At 46.9% G+C, this 19880-nt stretch overlaps 1 protein-coding gene across 3 annotated transcripts in view; it reads left to right on the forward strand.

The window, feature by feature from the left end:
* Positions 1–19880, forward strand: part of LOC144096980 (uncharacterized) — a 64804-nt gene that overhangs the window by 37071 nt on the left and 7853 nt on the right. For all 3 annotated transcript variants that reach the window (XM_077629786.1, XM_077629785.1, XM_077629784.1), the window contains exons 6-8: positions 15056–15124; positions 15218–15253; positions 17672–17737. In XM_077629786.1, coding sequence (XP_077485912.1) covers positions 15056–15124; positions 15218–15253; positions 17672–17737 — 171 coding nt within the window. The remainder of the gene's footprint in view (positions 1–15055; positions 15125–15217; positions 15254–17671; positions 17738–19880) is intronic.

Here is a 19880-nt window from a genome sequence, read left to right on the forward strand (position 1 = left end):
TGGAGCGTTAGCAGAAATCGGCGTAGAGAAAGCGAGTACTGTGATATTTTTTTCTTATTTCGAAAATCAAAATGACACAGCCGTCGAAATTGTCATTTTCCGTTGTACAGTTGGGGACAAAAGTTTCTGGACCGCATCCTCCGTAAATGAAGGCGATAGCTCTATTATAAGCCACCGGCTGGAGACCACACTTGTGGAGGTTAAAGTTAAAATCCTGCTCTTTCAGCTCCACCTGGCGGCTAATAATGGAGCTATCGGCTTCGTTTACGGAGCATGCGGTTCAGAGACTTTTGTCCCCAACTGTACGTGCTCGTGTTGAGCTGTCCAAGCGAACTGGTTTGAGCATAGCCAAACTATACAACAGCGAACGCTTCACCGCTTTCTGCAATGACATTGTCTTCCTTTCATTTTTCTTGGTCCTCGTGATGTTTTTGTTGTTGCATTGGGGAATATTTCTTGTGTTGTTTCGAGGTTAGTTAAACCAAAAGATAAGAAAAAATAACATAAAGGCCCTAGTTTCCAGCGATGATGCAGTGCCGCGCTGTTCTGCACGTTACACATCCCGCAAGGAGCCGTTTTTAACCCTTTAAGGTACCGTGTACACAATTGCAGGCAAAGCGAACTTGTAGCTTCTTCTAAAAGTGAGTTGCACCTACCAGCGATTTCACTGTTTCATGCTAAATTAACATCCCTCATGTCACAAACAGAGCTGTTTTGTAGGCGAACTAATGAACTCAGTAAATGTACTTCTTAAAAGAATGGGCTTGGTACTATAAACAAGTCCCCTGCCATTTTCATGCAGGTAGATTTTGTCGCCCGTAGTAATGTAACTTTTTTAATGAATTTCTGCAGTGTGCAGCGACGGAGCCGAAGGTGATTCTACGATCCCGCAGTGTTTGACGAATTCTGTTATTTCGATATTAAGATTCTCGGCCACTGCTGCACTATGTACAAAATTTTGCGCCTGTAAAAAATTTGCCGCTGGTATTTTTGCGTTGGAAATCTAACGAATCGGCTTTCTTGAAGTCTTGACGTAAATATTGGCGAAAAACGTTTGTCTTGGATCGAAATAACGAGCATTGAATGAAAGCGCTAATAAATAGGTGCTTCTAGTTAGCGCTTGAGGGACGTCTATATAATTTGGAGGTAATAATTTTGCTACTTAAAATTTGATGCTGATTGAGCATGAAGTTTTCGCGTGACGTGTTATCCTTAATCGATAAAATCCGTGGATAGACATCATGTAGAGATTTTCTCAGAATAAATCATAGCTGAAAGTTAGCACTCGCAAATTATAACCTTTTTCCGTAAAGTACCGATACTGAGTCCATTAAAAAGAATGCGTTTAACATTGAAATCACCTGTGGGTCAAATGTTTAGGGTAATCCCCCAAGGTGGACATCTGTAATAAGGGAGTAATTACTCATTGGAATCGACCTAAGCGCAGCCATACGGCTACAAAGGAAAGCCATACAGCTTTCCCAGAAACTTCGGAATTAAAGAAAAATTCGTCCTGGAGTCCGGGGTTCGAACCCGGGACCACAACAAAATAAATCCTTGAGGCCCGTGTACCATGCGATGTCAGTGCACGTTAAAGAACCCCAGATGGTCGAAATTATCCGGAGCCCTTCACTACGGCGTCCCTCATAGCCCGAGCCGCTTTGGGACGTTAAACCTTAATAAACAATAAACGAAACCCATATTGTGCAGACCAGAGCCCCTTGTGTCGTGGCGCTCTTTGATCACGGCTGCCCTTGCACCATTAAAATTATCATCACTAACAGTTCTTTTCCTGTATTTGGTTTTTTTTTTCATCCTTCTTTCGTGTGTGCTGCAGTTCTGCGTCGCTCGAGCAGCCACCCTGAATACCTCCATGCAAGCCATCGACGACCTCGCTACGTACACTCGCTGGGCTGCCCTCGCTTTTGGATGAGAACAAGGAAGAAAGGACATCTCTGGCCTCCGAGGCGACGGCTCTTCACCCAGCCGGAATAATTTTGCGTGGATGACGCGACGTATAGTAATATACTTGCTGGAAGCTGTCCAGCCCCTCGTAACAAGAGCTATCAAGGCACGACTCCATGACCTGCACTTGGAAAGGGCTCCCGTACTGAATTTTTCCATATGACGAATGTCATTTTTCCATGTTTCTATATGAATTATATGGAGTCAGTTTAGTTTATCGGGGTTTAACGTCCCAAAGCGACTAAGGCTATGAGGGACGCCGTAGTGAAGGGCTCCGGAAATTTCGACCACCTGGGGTTCTTTAACGTGCACTGACATCGCACAGCACACGTGCCTCTAGAATTTCGCCTCCATCGAAATTCGACCACCGCGGCCGGGATCGAACCCGCGTCTTTCGGGCCAGCAGCCGAGCGCCATAACCACTCAGCCACCGCGGCGGCTATATATATGAAGTCATACGGAGTAAATGGAGTCGATACGGAGTCGATGTGGATTATATAGAAAGCGCATATGGGAGCTTTCGGACTTCACAAGACGTCATGCATACTATATAGAAATCATATCAAAAGTTTATGGCCACCATACAGAAATGTTGTGAAGAGCATATAGATTTCCATACGCTTTTTCATATTACACGGACTTCATATTTCCATAATTCTATATTAGCGGCTCATATGGAACGTGTCATTAGGGCCACCTACACCTCAAAAAAATAGGCGCCGTGCACTGGACATAGCAAGTGTCGCTTATCTGTTCAGAAAAGAAGTATAACGTTAGCTACTTCACCATCATTGCACAATTGGCAGTTGGCCATTACAGCGCGCCGCAGAACGGCCTTGCCGCCCCGGGCGACACGGGTTGCCGTCTGTTCGCCTGCGTGTGCCACGCAGGGTGCTTGTACAGGGCTCCAAACGGCGGAAAAGCCACGCGCAATAACAGGAGAGCCGGGTCGTGATCGTCCTTCTTCGCGCGTGAGTCTGTGCTCTGTGTAGGGTGATTATGCTCAGCGTTAACCGTACAAGAATTCCTCTAGAAAGTCTGTAGGCTGTTCATACAGTTTTGTCTATAACGTCTATAGACTTTTTACAGACAAATTCTATGACCAATCTATAGGCAATACAGACCCCATAGACAGTCTGTAGACAATTTATAGACACTTATGGCCATATACTTTTAGTAGACTTTTGTCGATAGACAGTCTATAGACTATGAATAGACAAAAGGAAATACCTACTGGAAGGCAATAAAGTCTATAAGAGGTCTACAGACAGTCTACAGACCAATTTTGAAAGGGAAGGGCACAGGGTCGAATCAGAGGCCAAGGTAGCAGACTTGCACGTGTGCTGGCTTGTGCGTATGTTGCTGGGAAGGAGGGAGTAGAGGGTGTGTGCGTGCGACCACGTAAAGCAACGCCAAGTATTTAGCATAACGTTCCCCTTCCCGCTTCACATGGTCGAAAATCGCAAATGTTGGAGGCGAGCAAGCTATTCCACTACAGTTCGGAACAAGAACGCAAAATATTGAGATGAAAGAAAATTTCTTCTCGCTTACAGTATAACGGCGTATGTAGGCCCGGGTTCTTCGATCACGTCATAGAAAATTAAGCGGAAAAGATGAACACACGTGCCACTCGGACAGTATTTGAAGGATAACGGTACGCAATGTTCCACACTAAAATGCGATTTCTTAGCATGCGATCTTGCCCCGATCTTCATAACACTCAGCCGTCCCCATACTTTTGTGCAGCACTTTTGCCTCCATACTTTTGGCCTGCGTTTGGGTGGATGCCAAAGAGTAATTACTCCCTTATTACAAATCTACTCCACCATAGGGGATTCCCCTAAAACATTTGACCAACACTGTTCCCACTTCGAGTTATTGATCAATTCGCTCTCGCCCTACCATAAGCCTGCCGTCCCGGTTAGCTCAGTTGGCAGAGCGACTGCTCTGGTGAAGCGGTGGTCCGGGGGTTCGAACCCCCGGACCAGGACGAATTTTTCTTTGACTACGACGTTTATGAGAAAGCTGTATAGCTTTTCTTTGTAGCCGTATGGCTGCGCATGGGTGGATGCCAAAGAGTAATTACTCCCTTATTACAAATCTATTCCACCTTGGGGGTTTCCCCTAAAACATCCGACCAGCGTACAACTCGTTACAATGCCTTCAACGTGACGAATGCGTGCTCAATGATACGAATGCGTTAAACACTGCAGCGCAAGCCTGTTGTGCGAAGGTGTTTTAGCAGCACGTGCCTTTCGGTTGTGCTTCTCTTAACGGAGTTCACATAGAGGCATGAGTGCATTCTTTGAGGCTCTATGCAAATAAATGGCTGCCTCTGTTGCCCAGGTGAGCTATACTTTGATGCGGCCTTCCAGTGTAGTCCGCGTATTACTGAGCTACCCTTATTAAGGACATTGGCCCATTTGACGACATTCAGCGTACGTACAGCTGTACTTGCCCAGAGCGTGAGCGCAGGTGCAGAGCAGGTGTAGTCTGACCTTTGTATAGGTGCACTTGTGCGGCCACACAGATGCATAAAGGTAGGCGAGGAAGCAGAAAGGGGGCTTCGTGAGACCTGACACAACGAAGACAAAATGTAAGCTTACGGTCATGAGAAATACGAGGGAGAACAAACTTCTTGCTCAACATTGCGAATAGTCTGTTTTTTTTCACCAGTAAATTTCAGACTGTTTTTCCGATATTATGCGCCAAAAAGGAAAACTAGTTAGAAAACCGAAAAAAAAATATAGGCTGCTTGTCACGCATAATTAGGCAATAACCAATAGAAAAAACTGCAAACTTTTTTTTCCCTCTAATATTCCTTACAACTGTATGCATGCATTTTATGAATTATAACTTATAAACTATGACTTTCCGCTTTCCGCCGGGCAGAAGAAGGCACTATCGACGCTGGCTTGCTTCGCTTCTGCATTAAAAATGGCGACCAAAGCGCTCCTGCAGGAGTAGAAATCACCGGGCCCTTTCAACTTCGTGATAACGAGGTTCAACTGTATAAGCAAAGCTTTTGCTAAACAGTCATTAACGAGAAGACATCACGAGCCTAACATCGAACCAAATACAAAACCATTACAAGGAATTCGGGACGAGCGCTTCTAGTACACTAGAAAACTAGAGTTTAGTACACTACACTAGGAAAGAGACGACAAAGCAGCGCTTGTGCTGTGTACCTCGTTTTGTTTTCTCGTCTCTTTCGTTGAGCTGCGCGTTTATACCAGAAAAAAAAACGAAATTGACCGAGTGGCAGGCACTGAACCTCTATAGGCCGCTAGGCTCAGCGAACTGGCCGGGCGCAGTCCCGAATTTCTCGTAATGCTTTCAAATAGTTTTTTCCTCATATTGATTATTGAAACTCACTGTAAGGCACTGCTCGTGCCCTTCCACTTAAACGAATTTTTCTGTGTCCTTGCAAATAGTTGGCACGGTGGTTTTGTTCCATTTCGCTAGTGCTATGCACATATTTTACTATCACTTTCTTGCTTCGCTGTATTCAATTAATATGTGCGTTATTTTCTGTTCCTTCACTCCTGCTATAGCCCCTTTGGGGCTGCATTATGTGAAAATAAGCAGCACTGACTGTGTCGCATCCGCTGTATAGTTAAAGGAAGAGTTCCTTCAGAAGACCTTAATCTGGAGAAAAAAAAATGGCGGTGGTTTAGCTCTGGTCAAACCTGCAGTGGCGCGATAGCTACAGCTGGCCGAGTGGAACTTGTTCACGTGACCAACCACGTGACGAAACACGTGATCAGCCACGGCGCCGCGCCGCCGGCAGCTGCTCCGCACCACGTGACCAACCACGTGAGAACGTGGCGGCGCAGCCACCCTGCTCCGCACCACGTGACCAACCACGTGACAGCGTGGCGGCGCGCTGTGGCTGCGCCGCCACGCTGTCACGTGGTGCGGAGCAGCTTCACATGGTGGCGCGTCGCCACGCTGAAGGCTCGAAGTGCTACCGTAATGTAGCTATCGCTAGAAAAAATTATAATAACTGGTTTTAGGGGAAAGGAAATGGCGCAGTATCTGTCTCATATATCGTTGGACACCTGAACCGCGCCGTAAGGGATGGGATAAAGGTGGAAGTGAAAGAAGAAAGGAACAGGTACCGTAGTGGAGGGCTCCGGAATCATTTCGACCACCTGGGGATCTTTAACGTGCAGAGTCAAAGAAGAAAGGAAGAGAGAGGTGCCGTAGTGGAGGACTCCGGAATAATTCTGACCACCTGGGGATCTTTAGCGTGCGCTGTCATCGCACAGCACACGGGCGCTTTTGCGGTTCGCCGCCGTTGCCGCCGCGGTCGGGTTCGAGCCCGGCTACTCCGGATCAGTAGCCGAGCGCCCTAACCACTGAGCCACCGCGGCAGGTCCGGAGAAAAGCACTTCGTATACAAATCGAAGCGCACAAAATCTTCGTCAACGGCATGGCCGAACGTTGTGTCCTCTTCGTAGTCGCAGTCATCATCATGCGCTCATTTACGCCTACTGCAGCACAAAGGCCTTTTCCATATCTTTCTGTTAACCGTGTTCTGCGCCAGCAGCGCTAACTACGTGATGGCTGCTGCGCACCTGGCTTCTTGTCATCCCTATAGCAATACAATGACATCGCTTTGGAGGCCGCGTGGAACGAGGACTCGCAAGCTGCGGAAATGTGGAGGGTGGAGGTCAAGCGTCCACAGCAGAGCGGTGACGAACGCGTGCTGAGCCATAAGTAAAAAAAAAGATAAGAGTGTATAATTGGCTTGATGCGGAGAAAATAAAGTCCAATCCTCATTTTATTCCATTTCTGATTCTGTTCTTATTCCATTTCTATTCGTAATCAGTACTTTTATCCATTTTTGCTGGGTCATTCTTAGTCATTTTCGTTTCTGCTAAGTCCTTATTAGTCCGGTGTCTCCCCCTCTCCCCTAAAACTGGAGAGGGCGGAGAGGTGGGTGGTTGGCTGGAGGCATGTGGAGAGAAGGAAATCACCCTCAACCGCACCTGCCACAGTTAATAATAATAATAATTGGTTTTTGGGGAAATGAAATGGCGCAGTATCTGTCTCATATATCGTTGGACACCTGAACCGCGCCGTAAGGGAAGGGCTAAAGGAGGGAGTGAAAGAAGAAAGGAAGAGAGAGGTGCCGTAGTGGAGGGCTCCGGAATAATTTCGACCACCTGGGGATCTTTAACGTGCACTGACATCGCACAGCACACGGGCGCCTTAGCGTTTTTCCTCCATAAAAACGCAGCCGTTGCAGGTTTCACACATACACTGACGTCGGACAATTTTCGCCTTCGTGGTCCTTGTAACGCTATCACATTAAAAGAAGCTGGGGTGGGCAAAAAAAGAAGGCACAGATGATGGGCGAAATCAGCAAAAAGAAAAATTGGAGGGGACACTTCAGCTCCGCCTTAAGGGTGCGACGCGATGGCGCGTAATGGGTTCATTGCCATATATGCAGACGTCCATTCTTTACATTCATAGACCCTTGGGGAGTCCTCATACACCCCTCCAGGCGCAGTGGTGCAGCGGTTAAGCGATGCGCCGCTGCCCTACGATGGCAGGTGCTCCCAGCGGTGGGCCTTGTGCGGCACAGGTTGCTGTGACTAATCATTGATTTAACTGACACCTGCCACGGTTGGAGGTTTGCTCACTATCCGATGGGCAGGTTGCGGTGATTCCACAAGGTCATGTGACCAGGGGCCCCACCTGCCTCCTATAGTTGCTCTCTGGAGATCGTCTGCCAGAGCCATGCTCGTGACTTTTCACTCACAACGCCAACGCCGAATTTTCCGGGGAATGGTGCCTTTAGCGCTATCGCGTTAGTAAGGAGACAAAGGCAGGCCACTGGGAAAAAATCGATCGATCAATCAATCAATGACCAATCAATTGATAAATCGATCAATCAATCCATCAACCAATCAATCAATCCTTGCGCTGTCGCGTTAAAATCCCTTCCCTTACGGCGCGGTTCAGGTGTCCACCGAAATGCACCATTTTTCGCTCACGGCCAAAGACGCCGACGGCACCGGCTTTTCTGCGACACGAGCTCCTTAACGCTGTCGCGTTACAAAAGATAAATCCGTAGTCCGAACCAAGGTCATGAAAGAAAGGCGCGTTCGTTGAAACCTGGAGCCAGGAAGTGCTTAAATGACTATCTGATTGCGCCTTGCAGCAGGTTAATCCCTGAAAATGCCGGATAACGGTTATAATGTCCCAAGATTCCGTCACATTTGCTAACTTCATTGTAGAAATGTAAAAAAAAAACTAGTAGATTTACCGAGACAAAGGTGATAGCGGCATAATAAACGATCTAGTTTGTTGAATTTTAAATGTCCAAGGTCGATAAAACTGGCCCCGATGTGTGCGCAAGCAGATACAGTAAATCAGGAGCAAACTTAGATGTTTATCATCCGCCAGTGCAGAATTACGACCACTAAAATTGTATGCTGTTTAGCCATTGAGGTTAGATTCTGCACGAATTTATCTTTCGTGAGGGCTTGCGCATTTCCGGCAGCCGACGCTCTGACCTTGCTTTAAAAATGTGTTGCAAAATGCCGTTTCTTCAAGTATGTTACCAATTCATATTGTACCGCGAGCAGAAAATAAAAATTATTCACGTTTCCACGCTCCTCATCACATGTGATAAGAAGGACATCACAGGGTTAATAGAGGAATGCTGACTCGTGAGCTTTGTTTTTAGTGCGCTAACACTCATAGTGGCCATTGCCCGCATCTAACCGTTGTGTGTTTGTCTGTTTATGTGTCTGTTTGCCTGAAGCCCGCTTTGTGACTTCCACCTCCCACCGATGGCAGCACATTCCATAGAAGGGCAGTGGTACATCGCTTGACCGCGGCACCACTGCGCCAGGAGTGGCATGAGGACTCCCAAAGATCTGTGAATGTAGATTGACGAAATCCGCATATATAGACATTAACCCATTATCGCTACCCGAACAATTAAATGCCATCCAAGAACACTGGATCTGGATCTGAACACCGGAGCCGAAGTGAAAACCGAACTACTAGTGCACATAATTCGCATTTCGCCCAACTACGCAAGCCCCGCCGCGGTGGCTCAGTGGTTAGGGCGCTCGACTACTGATCCGGAGTTCCCGGGTTCGAACCCGACCGCGGCGGCTGCGTTTTTATGGAGGAAAAACGCTAAGGCGCCCGTGTGCTGTGCGATGTCAGTGCACGTCAAAGATCCCCAGTTGGTGGAAATTATTCCGGAGCCCTCCACTACGGCACCTCTCTCTTCTTTTCTTCTTTCACTCCCTCCTTATCCCTTCCCTTACGGCGCGGTTCAGGTGTCCAACGATGTATGAGACAGATACTGCGCCATTTCCTTTCCCCAAAAAACCAATTATTATTATTAACTACGAAAATCAACCTTTTTTTATTTTGTTCATCGAGAACGCCTGCAGGCCAGCGACTGTTTTCTCACCGTGTTCTCAAATCTGCTACAGCTGACCTCTCACGTCAAGCTTCCCCTCTCACTTAAACATATGTTGCTGTTCGCATAAATATGCGAAGCGAAAAATGTCTGCGCTGAGGTGCTGTCAGGTCACTGCTATTTATCAAGGCTCATATTTGGTCAGGAGCGGCAATTTATTGCAACGCGGCAGAAACTTTCTCTGTTTATTTTCGGCGTCGGCCCAGACAAAAATATTGAGAGAAGAAATTAATAGGCCCGAGGCTAGCGCTCTGGGCGGCTCTCTACTGCAAAACAACGTCCGGCACACAAGCAGGATGGTGAGCAAGGCGCAATGGAAGGCGCTGACGCTCCTGATTGTGACTCTCGGAAGTGATGTCCTTTGCTGCAAACCATTTCAAGTTTGTGAGTGAGCTGCTCCCTTCGCTTACTGAAGAATAGCGACATCCTTAATAATAATAATTGGTTTTTTGGGGGAAAGGAAATGGCGCAGTATCTGTCTCATATATCGTTGGACACCTGAACCGCGCCGTAAAGGAAGGGATAAAGGAGGGAGTGAAAGAAGAAAGGAACAAGAGGTGCCGTAGTGGAGGGCTCCGGAATAATTTCGACCACCTGGGGATCTTTAACGTGCACTGGCATCGCACAGCACACGGGCGCCTTAGCGTTTTTCCTCCATAAAAACGCAGCCGCCGCGGTCGGGTTCGAACCCGGGAACTCCGGATCAGTAGTCGAGCGCCCTAACCACTGAGCCACCGCGACATCCTTAAAATGCTTGGTCAGTGTACATGCCAAAAGAAGTACTTAGAGGCAATCAAACTGCGTATACAATTCCTTTCTTGGGACGTAATTTAAGCAGATGACAAGTCAACGCTAGACACCTGCGCAAGAAATTGTAATATTACTATTACTGTCGAAACCACGTGCAGTTGCCTTCAAGCTGATTTTCATCCCAGGTGATAGTTGTAAACACGATGTAATTTTCCTGTTCTCTGAGTGTGTCAAATTTATCGAAAACTATTTCACTCTGATCATCATTATTATATATCATGTTACATTGCGTCCAAACAAGGACAGAGGCATCCCTAGTTTTCTAGAACTAGACCTGTCCTGGACCGGCTGCAGCCGCAGTGTATGGGCATTTATTTCCCCACTTTATTATTGGCTTTATTCTGTTCCTGGTTAAGTTTGATTCTTTTTATTTTTGTTTTCCTCCACTTAAATCTGGTCTGTTTCTTTAAATTTAAAACTATCATCGCTTATTTCGTTCTAGGAGGCAAGTGCCTCGCCTAAGCCTATTTTCTCCACTTAAGTTCAACTATGATGCCACGAAATTGAGTATGTGTTTCAGCAGCGAGTTTCTCCTCGATTAAAAGTTACAGCGACGACAATAAATGGCTTCATAAAACTGGCGCAAAATATAACTAACACGTGGCTTCGATTGAACCTGTAAGGATGATGATCAGACCCGCCTTAGTTATTTCCAGGCTAAGAAGCAATCTGTAATTCAATTCAATTCAAAATTTATTTACGTCTTCATAAAATACAAAAAAGGTTCAAACGAACTGTTGGTCCCGTAGTCGATGGCTAGTAACTGGGTCCAGTTCAAGCGTGCGCGTAAACGGGCATCTGTATTAAATGTGATGCAACAAAACCATAATAATAAATAGGGAAAGAAACAGTGCATAAAACGTAAACGGATAATATCGCATACATGCTGGAGGACTATTCTTCTGAGAGCGTTCAGACACGTTGATGATTATCTGATCTTGATGGAAGGTTCTGACTCAAAAATTTGGAGCGGACAACCTAAGCTCCACCGTAAGGGTATGACACGATAGCATAATAGACTAATTTCCATGTATGCAGAAGGTCATTCTCTAATTTACAATCATAGATCCCTGGGAGTCATCATGCCCCTCCTGTGGCAGTGGTGCAGCGGTTAAGCGATGCGCCACTGCCCTGCGATGGCAGGTGCTCCCAGCGGTGGGCCTTGTGCGACCCAGGCTGCTATTCCCGAGCGACCGTGATGTGCGCAGTTCCTCGTGGTTCTTCTCATAAAACCCTCAGTTGCGAGTCAGCGCATGTGGTGTCTTCCTTCTCTCGCGTATCCCGTCAAGTTTGTGCTGTTTTGTTTTTGCCATCAATACAAGTGGCCATCTATCATTATGGCAAGGTACTGGAATGAGCAAACACTTTCCAAATGACAGTCGTTTATTAAGGCGAAAGCTTTACTTGCCTCATGAGTCCGCAGGAAGAGTTTGTCCACAGGGAGTGTCCCCGTCACCTGTCAATCAAATTACGTCATTAAAACTGAAATAAATAACATAAAAATAAAACAATAAAAGTCGAACATTAGAAATGAATGAAAGTAAAAAATAAATCAACTATAAAATATGAAAGAAAAATTGAATATAAACTAAAAATCGGGAAAATAAAAATACAAAGAAAAATAAATAAAGACATAAGAAAAAGATATCAAAATTAAAAATTTTCAAAAATACAACGCGTACTGCCGCCGCGGAAAAAAACTCGCGTTCTAGAAAGCCATGTTTTCGCATTCCTGCACGTAAGCAGACTTAAGTGCCCTCAGAATTTTTTTTTATTTGGCTAGGTTGGTTGATCTATGGCAAGAATGAGTTACTATGTACAGTTTAACTTCGTTGTAACGAAGTTGAAGGGGCCCGGCGATTACTTCGTCACACACCGTGTTTACCGGCCTTCCAAGGGGAAATCGTCATTCCTTCGTTATATCCATTATTTCGTTATAAACTGCTTCGTTATAACGAGGTTAGTATATGGCTTTTTTAACATTCACAGTTAGTTTATTTTGCATAAGTCGTTGAGATACGTTAGGTGGCTCTGCATTGCCTCTGGTCTCAATTCCTTCAATATGGTCGCCTGTGATTACTACGGCTTTTTCATAGGCGTACACGGATACGTATGTTGAACGGATGGTTAATCATTAATCATTTATCTTGTGCGCCGGTAAATCATTCACACATGATGAAAGCAATAATGGTCCTAGTATTGAGTCCTAAGGTACACCTGTATGTATCTAATCGGAGGATGGCGTGGGATTATTAACTGCAACTACCGGATGGCGCTGTTTCATGTAGCTTGACAGGAATTAATAAGCCTTGCCACGGAAGCCATAGTGTTTCCATTTTTGTGATAGGATGCAGGGATCAGCAGTGTAGAACGCCTTTTTCTGACCGAGAAAATAACAGAAATGAGCTTGTTGTTATTTCCTTACATAAGCTTCTTTAGACAGTCTATAGACTGTCCATAGACTTCTGTCTATAAAGTCTATAGACTATAAACAAATCCTAGACAACAGTCTATTGGCAATACAAATCCTATAAACAGTCTATAGACAATCTATAGATTTATGGACACACTTTTAGTAAACTTTGTCTATAGAGAGTCTATTGATTATGAATAGACAAAAATAAATATCTACAGGAGGGCAATAGAGTAAAGTCTATAGACTATCTATAGACAATTTTTTATAAGTGTATAACGCGGAATTTATCCTTTTTGTGAGTGTGCGGACAACAGCTGAGGTAGAAGATTTTGGTCGAAAGCCTATCGCTGAGGACATATTGTATTCTGTATTTTAGTACCCAGCTGCAGGGGATCAGATCTATATTCGCTGCATTATATCGTGCACTTCTTTCCCTCGATTTTTGCCATGTGACTGTAGACAAATATAATAACCCGCGCTCTTTCGCCTTCGCTCTTTTGCAGCTCAGGGAAAGAGGCTGTTGGAGATAAAGGCAAAGTTCGGAAAAATACTGAGCCAATGCAAGAAGGAAGTTTACACCGTCCTCCGACAACTGCGAAGAGGCCAATTGCAAGATGTGCGCTATGCCGTTCTCTACATATCAATTAGCTTTGAGTTGAAAACGAAAATCGTTTTTTTTTTTATGGGGGGAAGGAAATGGCGCAGTATCTGTCTCACATATCGGCGGACACCTGAACCGCGCCGTAAGGGAAGGGGTAAAGGAAGGAGTGAAAGAAGAAAGGAAGGAAGAGGTGCCGCAGTGGAGGTCTCCGAAATAATTTCGACCACCTGGGGATATTTAACGTGCACTGACATCGCACAGCACACGGGCGCCTTGGCGTTTTGCCTCCATAAAGACGCAGCCACCGCGGTCGGGTTCGAACCCGGGAACTCCGGATCAGTAGCCGAGCGCCCTAACCACTGAGCCACTGCAGCGGGTCAGCTTTGAGTTAAATCTCGTTTTATTTGCGCCTGTTTCGCACCATCCAAAAGCGTACACGTGTCAGTATCCGCTGCACTCTTCTTGATTGTGCTGGAAAACAAAAATTACAGTTGAATTGAGCCACGAAATGGTCGTCGAACTTGTTGGCCTTTCCGATGCTCTAACATGAACGGCTTGAGGAGAGCAAAGATCGAACCATGGTTTTTCAGGCACGTGTATACCCACCATGTTACCAACTCTTCAAAGTGAGGAGTAACCACAGGGAGTGTCACGGGTAGAGAGAGCACAGCCCACTTCACTGCGCGTTGTCATGTGAAAAGAACTAGCAAACAATAAATCGACGCACAAACCATCCAAACGAACAAGTACGAGCAACACTGCTGACTCGGAAACGAATATCAGTTGTCACAAAAGCTCTATGAACATGTGATTGCTTGCTATACTCGTAGATAACGCCAGAGAACTACTACCTGAGGGAGTGGCCTTACAAAAGGCTGTCCAAGAATTTTTCTGTCACAGCCGAAAGGAAAAAAAAACATGCATAGTCATATAGGTGTCCTAAATACGCGGCAGTGTCGTAAATATGAAAAGACTTAGAAATTAGTATATATTTTTAAAGCATAATTTATCAGTGCGTTGACCGAAAACATTTAAATTTCACATTCCCCTTCCGTACAGAATACTGTGAACCAACTCTGAGCCATGTTGTTGCCTTTGTTGTCGTCGTCGTCGCCGTCGTCGTCGTCGTCGTTGTTGTTGTTGTTGTTGTTGTTGGTGGTGGTGTTGTTGGTGGTGGTGTTGTTGTTGTTGTTGTTGTTGTTGTTGTTGTTGTTGTTGTTGTTGTTGTTGTTGTTGTTGTTGTTGTTGTTGTTGTTGTTGTTGTTGTTGTTGTTGTTGTTGTTGTTGTTGTTGTTGTTGTTGTTGTTGTTGTTGTTGTTTCTGAAGAAATGGCACATGACCACGATATGTACAGTCAGGCCGAACTGAAACGCGAACATACATACGAGAATGGCGTTCTTTTTTGCTTTGCAGCGAGATACCCATTTAGAAATGGTTAGATCACTTTAGATCCTTTACCCTGAAACATGAATCAGGCTGGCTGCATACTGCAGCTGAAAGCACGCAGCTAAAATATATATTTTTTTAGTTCAAAGGCTCTGTTCGCGTTTCATTCCGGTCTTACTGTGCCACTTGTCCTTTATCTTCCCTTCCCAATCCCTCATCGGTCGGTAGAGCACAACTTTCTCCGCTTTGCAAGCGAAAAGCTTCGTTCGAACCGCAGCTTTCGCCGAGGCGGTCAAGTAGAAAAGTGCGCCCCCAGGTTCGCAGTCAGCATGCAGAGTTGTAGCTGATGAATCTTTTCATCCTTATTGTCTTTAGCACCACGTCGAACAGCTTCTGTTATTGACTATGTTCTATTCCCTTTCAGGGGTTGGATATATTCTGCAGAATCCACAACACGTGCGTACAGTCGACAAAAGCCGATACGGCGCTGGAGGTAACCCGAATCTTGCAACAGATATATGCTTGTCTGTGCAGTTAAAGTATCGGTGGGCATATTTCACGTCGTTCCTTTGTTATTCGCTTGCAGATCTTCGACTGCTGGAACCTGGCGCTCATTAACAAGGTACAGTAACTGTAAGCTACTACTATCGAATGAGTTGTTACTGTTTGTCATAACCTTAATTGCTGTCACACGGATGCAAAGAAAAGCTATACAGCTTTCTCAGAAACTTTGCAGTTGGAGAAATATTCCTCTTCTGGGCCCGAATTTCTGATCAACCCTACCTGTAGCGGCCCTATCATCATCATCAGCAGTGCTGCGCCGCTTCGGCTCGTGACATGCGCTCGCCCTGGCTACGTGGTGGGCCACGTGCGGAGTGGAATGAAGCAGTTGATTCCTGGTTCCCTGCCTGTTCGCTTCGTCCGCGTCGCGCTCCGTTAATTTGTAGGGGACTGAGTCTCTGTCCCTCTACACTACCTTTTATTAAAATCTGCTCTGCTCTACTGGACCAGGCTATCACTGTGTGTAATGTAGCTAGCTCTCACGCAGGCCCAAATCTACAGATGTTTGTTGGAGAATTTTTTTGTTTGTTTTTCTAACAATAGCTACTCCTCTTTCTCGAGGGCTGCAACTCGAAAACCCAGCCGCAAAAGTGCCCCGCGAAGTGCCTGGCAGTTCACACTTTGTTCCCTCAGGTGCAAGAAAAACCGAGAATTGACAGTGTCAGCATTACCAGCCAAGTAAAGTCCACTGCCCCAGTAAATGCTTCTAGCAAAGACCTCCAGCCACGCTTATCCTACGCTAGCCGCACTCACATCATGTTTGTGAACTTGCTGACGTCACCGGTCAGTCCACAAGTGTAACATCCTTTACCTACGTTTCTATTCCCCTGGAACCTCCTCATTCGCTCTGAAGAGTACCGTCAACTCAAAGTGCTTCTCCGGTCCTTGCTGCTTCCTACCGTATCGTCTTACATTCATTTTGTCACCTAAGCTTTGTAAGTATTTTTCCACGCTTTTTCGTTACTCCTTGAGTGGCAGTACTGCCAAAGCACTAAGGACTACAGTTCTGTGCTATGTAGAGCGAAGCTCTGCACTTCTCATTATAATGGGCAATTCAGGTTGGCGTTTAATCAACGTGGGATCGGCTGGAAGCCGTCGGTCGGGAATCTACAGGACCATCACACGAGCACGCACACATCAACTCGTCGTACAAAGTGGTGCGAAAGCAGCACAAACCTCGCAAAAGCTTGCCTTGCCCAATCGATGCGGGGACTCGTAGCTGCTGCTTCGTCACGTCTTACTGGCATTACTGTAGCCAATTCTTTCTCCGTAGGAATTAGTGCAACTGAGATCAAACGTTCGCATTCCTCGACTTTTGCGCCCGCGTGCTTCAACATGGCCCTTTCAGGCAGGATGGCCATCTCTCTCCCTGTTTCATCATTATGCCAGCACCTAGGCTACTGAGGTCTCCACTTCTCTTTGTGGCCATAGCCAGCGGGCGCCAAACGAGACATCTTGCTTTAAAGACATGAAACCTCCTGCATCACCCTGTGTGTAACTGTTGCTCTACTGGAAGGGAGTTGTAGGAAATGGGGAAAAGGGGGATTTTTTTTGCCGCCGCTATCCCTCGACTTCTACTTCCTGGCCCGCATCGTGATTTTTACTGCCGGCCTACGTGTCATTCACCTGTTTCGATGTGTCAGTTTCAGCCGCGTGTCATGCTGCAGCAGAGTCGACATCTCTCTGCTTAGATCTCACCAAATTAAAGTGGGCCCAACTTGGTGTTCTGAACAGATATAGCCAGGAATGTTCAGTGGCCTGCTTCACCGCCTCAACTCCGTCGCCACCGTCATACATTAACGTGTTTGATTTCAACATCGTATTGACAATAACGAACACCGAAACACAAAAAAACTTCAGGTGATGACGTTCCCCCGTGGCCTAGCCCGTGCCGAGGTGGAAGTCGCGCTTATGAGGATCAGGGTTGGGTGACTCAGACTGCAGCAGGCACTCGCACTATAGGCTTCACTTGCGAGACACACTCATCACCCGCCTTCCCGTAAAGTTGGTGTGCATTCGCCGTTTGCGCGAGCCTGTCCAGCTCTGGGCCTCACTATATCTCCAGCCGGTGCGCTTTAGAGGAGCATGCACAGGAACTACGTCCAACCAAAGTGCGGAACTTTGAGTAGGCGCTGGCTCTTGTCCGCATTTTCCTGTCTTCTGCCTTTCGCGCTGTTCGATTCCAAGGAACTAAATGACCGAGTTCCTGCGACTGTCCGAAAGCATGTTTTTTTTTTATAACATAGAACGTCATTTACAACTGCGTTGAAACACACGGCTCCCGCATGTACGGAACTCGTGCCTACATTCCTCGTCGCATTCACCAACCGTTGTGTTCAAAAGGAAGAGAGCTGTCATGGTCATTCGACACAAATAAAACGCTGTAACAAGGCTGCGTAGCTGCATTCGCACTAGGCAAAACTGCTGCAGAAAGACGAGCAATTAACCTGGTCAACCCTTCGTCTCACTTCTGATGCAGGCTTACCTGCACTACGTGTCTGAGGACGTCAGCCCAGAACAATCCCAGGCCATAGGCGACATACTTGTAAGTTCACCTTGTCGTTATTTCCGACTACAGTGTTTCTCTAATGATGACAAGAAGACGAAAAATGTCTATTTCATGAATATCAAACGAATAACCAGAAAGTAAAGTTCCTTTGGTAAGTTTACGAGTGTGGCGTTGCATGAAATAATCAACTGGTTTTGTCGGTTTATTTGGGTTTAACGTCCCAAAGCGACTCAGGGTATGAGGGACGCCGTAGTGAAAGGCTCCGGAAATTTTGACCACCTGGGGTTCTTTAACGTGCACTGACGTCGCACAGTACACGGGCCTCTAGAATTTCGCCTCCATAGAAATTGCATTTGTTTTGACTCGCCGCGCTGGCTCAGTGGCTTTGGCTTTCGGCTGTTGATCCTAAGGTCGCGGATTCGATCCCGGCAGCAGCGGTCGTATATACAAAAAATTCGTTGGAGGCACTTTGATATCTCTTCACTGCGGGAGGCGAAAGCCGTTTGCGACTCATTGCACTGATTTGAATTTTCCGCGCTTGAATTCATTTCACGACAGAGAAGAGCAGCTGGCGCGAGCGTGGCAGAGAGATCACGTGACACAAGGTCACGTGACCTAAAATGTAACGGACGGACGCGAGTACGTCTACTGTGCGATGCCAGTACACGTTAAATAACCTCTGCCGGTCTAAATAAGGAGTGTGACATTCCTTGTGTGTGCTACGAGGTTCCACGTTCGACGGCGCGGCGTAGACGGAGACCCAGATGACAGGCATCATCAATTACCCAGCCATGCTCGTTGAGAGTGACAACCAGAACGAAGGGATTTAAGCCCAACCGGACCCAACCGGACCCGCCGCCGCCGCCGCGGGGAAACAGGCTTTATCCTCCCCAATTGGCGTGGCGGTTTCAGGGGCGGCCCTCCCGGGCACATTCCAGGACAAGGGAACTGTCAGCGGGCCAGAGCGCGCCGTACCACAGCCGACGCTATGCGCTACCGCGAAGACAACCTTCTTTCCCTCGGACTCAACACGTGAGGGGGGCGAGACAATAAGTGCGGTGGTATGTTTGTGCGCCCAAGTGAAAGCCCTAGCCCCCCCTCCTTCCCCTCCGGCGTGGGCGTCCTCCCCCTAGGGAGTGTGGAGAAGAGGATATAAAAATCGAGAAGCAGTACGGAAGAGGCACGCTCAGGACGACATCGTTCGCCAAGAGGGCCTTCAGCGCCGAAGCCCGACGGCGTGCAGCTTCTGCCAGCAACCGCTCGAGCCCAACTCCGGAGCCACTCCATCGCCCCCATGAAGTCGTCGGCACGTAAGCTCGGACGCCCCAGCCTCTGATGTATAATCTTAATCATGTGTAATTATTGAATATATCTGTTTAAACTGAGCCATACGGTGTCTCTTTGCCTCTCCGTCCCGTGTGGACCTGCGCATTATAGGGGTCATCACACTGGTGTCAGAAGTGGGGTCTCAAAAGCAAATGTCCTCTGAATGCTGTGACATTCATGACTTCAAAATTGTAATCAAAAGGGAATCACGGGACTGATTGTGGGACTTTTACCCCCATTTGAGAGGCTTGAGGCACTGGAGGGCTTGAGAAAAAAAAATGTCTGTATCTGAGGGAGCTCCCACTCCACAGCCGTCGCTCGGAGCAAGCATGCTGGCATTAGGAAGCGTCATTCCGACGTTTACGGGAGATAAGACAGGGGTTCCAATCTGCGATTTCTTTTCCATGCTAGAAGAGATTGGGAAAATGGGAGGATGGTCCGATGCTCAAATGCTGGGAATGGCGAGGTGTAAGATGGCAGGAGCTGCTCATGATTTTGCATGGCGAGACGAAAAGGTAAAATCCACAAAATCATTTGCAGAATTTAAGAAGCTCGCGTTTGAGCATTTTGACACTGAACCACGTCACGTGCGAGTACAGAGGTTCCGTGACGCCGGACAGATGGTAGGGGAGGACGTGCGAACGTTTGCGTCGCGGCTTCAGCGCTTAGCGCGCGATACGTTAAGCAGGGAGGAGGAAGGAGACCAGCTTAAGAAGAAATACGCGGAGGATATACTTAAAGAGGAAATGACCGCTTTGTTCGTGGCTGGTCTGCAAGACCCCGTGCGCCGGTTCGTGCTCTCGCGCAAGCCGAGCAATTTCGACCAAGCCGTGGAGGCTGCATTGGATGAGGA

This window comes from Amblyomma americanum, chromosome 7, assembly GCF_052857255.1.
Source record: "Amblyomma americanum isolate KBUSLIRL-KWMA chromosome 7, ASM5285725v1, whole genome shotgun sequence".
NCBI lineage: Eukaryota > Metazoa > Arthropoda > Arachnida > Ixodida > Ixodidae > Amblyomma > Amblyomma americanum.